Source organism: Condylura cristata, unplaced genomic scaffold, assembly GCF_000260355.1.
Source record: "Condylura cristata isolate star-nosed mole 26May11 unplaced genomic scaffold, ConCri1.0 scaffold00001, whole genome shotgun sequence".
NCBI classification, from domain to species: Eukaryota; Metazoa; Chordata; class Mammalia; order Eulipotyphla; family Talpidae; genus Condylura; species Condylura cristata.
This window is the reverse complement of record NW_004567102.1, coordinates 86,323,262-86,326,550: the sequence shown is the minus strand read 5'-3', so window position 1 is coordinate 86,326,550 and position 3,289 is coordinate 86,323,262. Positions and strand designations below refer to the sequence as shown.

General features: G+C 62.6%; 1 protein-coding gene across 1 annotated transcript in view; it reads left to right on the top strand.

The window, feature by feature from the left end:
* Positions 1–3,289, top strand: part of EZR (ezrin) — a 40,107-nt gene that overhangs the window by 33,235 nt on the left and 3,583 nt on the right. Inside the window, exons 8-10 of the mRNA XM_012735165.1 lie at positions 1,276–1,539; positions 1,960–2,015; positions 2,867–3,276. Of these exons, the coding sequence (XP_012590619.1) occupies positions 1,276–1,539; positions 1,960–2,015; positions 2,867–3,276 (730 nt within the window). The remainder of the gene's footprint in view (positions 1–1,275; positions 1,540–1,959; positions 2,016–2,866; positions 3,277–3,289) is intronic.

Genomic DNA, 3,289 nt, shown 5'->3' with positions numbered 1-3,289 from the left:
GAAGCGGCTTTAGATTCTCAGTGTTGTGCTTTACCCCGCTGCGCCACCAGGGAGGGCCGGGTTTGGTTTTCTAATCAGAAAGCCGGTCCTTTAAAACATGGCCACTGTTCTCTCACTCCCTCCTCTCCTGAATTTCACCGGAGGGGTAGCCAGGGAAGGACTTGTGTCTCGGTGACAGCGTCGGCTCAGTGAGAAGACAGGAGGCCAGCCTCGGAGCCCAGGGCCCGGCTCGGCGCTGCCGTCCGCTGCCCTCCCGTGGGCAGCTAAGCCCACAGAGTGATACCAGAGGTGTGGACACGGCCTGTGGAAGTCTTTGCTTTACTGCAAGTGCTTCTGCTGTTCGCACGTTCTCACCCTGCGCTGCCAGGGAAACCCCACATCCACCTGCAGCCCACGACGCGGCTCTTTGTGGGGACCCCGTTACTCAGCCCTGCGCGTGGTGGCTGGGGGAGCAGGACACAGGTCTGCTCGGGGAGAAGGGGCTAATCTTCAAACAACTGGGTTGTTTAAATTAAACTGGAAAGGGTGTCTAGCGTAGCCTGTTTAAGGATTAAGCTGTGTGTTTTCAAAATTTGGTCCTAAGTGTTGCTTTTGAAAAGCTACAGAGTAGTCCCTAATCCTAAACCCCTACGCAAAGGCAACCCCATGCCCCTGCCTGGCTCAGGTGATCACACCTGTACTGCGTGAAGCCGGAGAGGGAGAACAAGGGGGCAGACCCTGGCCACAGGCTTGCCAGCCAGGCCGACACTGCAGGTGCAGCCCGCATTCCGTGGCAGCCCGGATTCCGTGGCAGCCCGCATTCCGTGGCAGCCCGCATTCCGTGGCAGCCCGCATTCCCTGGGCAACCCGCATTCCGTGGCAGCCTGCATACTGTTTCTGTGCGGGAGAAAAACAAGTAAATCAAGTCAGAAGCCGCTGGCAGTGGTTTAACAATGCAGCTGTGATTAAATAACAAACCAGGGTGAAGGGGTGAGAGATGAGCTGAGGCCGGCTGGGCTGGAAAGTCCCCAAGAGGAGCCCCAGGGGAGGGCTGTGAGTGAGTTGCTGGTGAGGGGTGTCCACCCCGCACCTTGCACCCTCACACCTCCCTCCACGGCCGCCCGGCCCAGACTTTGCACTTGGGGCAGTGGAAAGTTTCCCGGGCTCTCCTTTCACCTAGAAGGTAGAGGTAGAGCAGCTCTGGGGCTCACATCCTCAGGTCGGGGGTCCTGTGTCGGGTGCCCAGAGGGGCTCACATCCTCAGGTCGGGGGTCCTGTGTCGGGTGCCTTGTGCAGGGCACCACACCACGCTGGTGACCGAGCCCAGGCCTGCTCAGTGCCCCAGCACCAGCCCGGACAGGCCCGTTTCTCCCCACTGCCCGCGGGACTGTGGCCGCCTGGAGCTGCGTCTGGGCGCTGGCTGGACCCCGGGGATCACAGAGGCCCAGAGCAAATACGGTTGTCCCTTTTCTTTCTACCTTGACACCAAGGCAGCCGGGGGCTTCCCTGGGCCCACGAGCGCCCTGTCCCGCCAGATCTTGGGACTGCCTCCGGCCCTTGGTGCCGTGAGCGGACACTTCCTGCCACTCCGTCCCTCGATGTTTCAGGACTGAGAAGCAGGTGCTGGGCAGGCGCTGCTGCCAGCAGAGCCGTGTGGCCGTCGCTGCCAGAACCAGGGTTGTGTTCTCTTGTGTAACAAGAGATGGGTGGGTAATAAAAATACCCGCTGCTCCCAGCTCTGCAGACACCTCCCCGGGAAACCCGAGGACTTAATCACAAGTGTGTGAAACCCCAAGGAGAGCCCCACCCCGGAAGCCGTGGGCTCAGGGCAGCCTCCCCGGTTTCTGGGCCAGGGAAAAGATGGAGGCGCTGTGTAGGCCTCTCTGGGTGAGGAGGCCTCGCCCCAGGCTGCACTTGGGGCAGTGGAAAGACTGGGTGGCCCACTCGCCAGCGCGCTCATCTCAATCACCCTTTTCCCAGCCCAGTGGCAGAAGCTGGGTGCTGAGCGCCCTGTGATCCAGACTGAGATGAGAAAGGTAAAGGACGCAGACAGGCCTTTTGAAAACCAAATGAGCATTTATTTATTTATTTATTTTTCAAAGATTTATTTATGCACACAGAACTGGGTACAGGTCAGAGGTGCAGGGGCAGTGAGAGGCTTCATCAGACACAGAGTGGGGAGCAGAACAGGCCGACTGATGGAGTACACTGCTGAGGGGAGCAGCGGGTGGGTCAGGCGAGCTCTGCCGCGCCCTGTGGGTCACCTCTGGGGCGGGGATCGAACTCGGGCTGAAGTGGCTGCCACCAGCCTGCAGGGCTGCGCCCTAACCTGTTGTGCCACCAGGGAGGGCCCTGAGTGAGCATGTTAAGCCACATTCCCGAGTCACCATTATCCACAGCACAGTGGGGAGCTGGGAGCTGGTCCCCATGGCCCAAACCACTGCGCCGCATCGCGAGCCTCTCCCGAGGCCTCCATGCTGGCCGCTGCGAGCACGGGCCATGGCCAGGTCCCTCAAGCCGCCTCTCCTTTGCTCCTGCAGCACACCCAGCGGCCACCTTCCCATTGTGGGGGTGTCTGTGCCACATACCTCCTGTGCTCAAACTGTCACCCTGATGAGAGAATGCAGCTCTGCACTCGGAGCAGTGGAGAGGCCCCCCGCGGTGACCCTCTGCCGGCACGGGGCGTGGGCAGGGCGCTGATGAGCTCCCACGATCCAGGCGAGGCGGCTTCCTCGTGCCCGGCGCATCCCGAGGGGCAGAGGCCGTCTGAAGCAGCGCGTGGGTGTAGAAGCGGCCGGCGAGGGGCGGCCGGGCAGAGCCAGCGCTGAAGGGCCAGTGGCCCCCGCAGCCTCGTAGCCGAGGGGCTGACAGGCCGAGGCAGTGAGAGGGGCGCTCGGATGGAGCGGTTGGGGCGCTCTGGGCAGGCCTGGGAGGGCGGCTGCAGGGCCGGAGAGGACAGACAGGCGGGCCTGCAGGTCAGGAGCTCGCCGGGCAGCGCTCGGGCCCACCCGCAGCCCGCGAGGCACCCCGCCGGCCTCGTGCTTGTCCTTTCCGGAACGCATCTAGCACGTGGTTTGGCCTGGGACAGCAGAAGCAGGAGAGGGCCCGAGTCAGGTCCCGCTCTGCTCTGCAGGACTTTGTGTTCTACGCTCCGCGCCTGCGCATCAACAAGCGCATCCTGCAGCTGTGCATGGGCAACCACGACCTGTACATGCGCCGCAGGAAGCCCGACACCATCGAGGTGCAGCAGATGAAGGCACAGGCCCGGGAGGAGAAGCACCAGAAGCAGCTGGAGCGGTGAGCGGAGGGC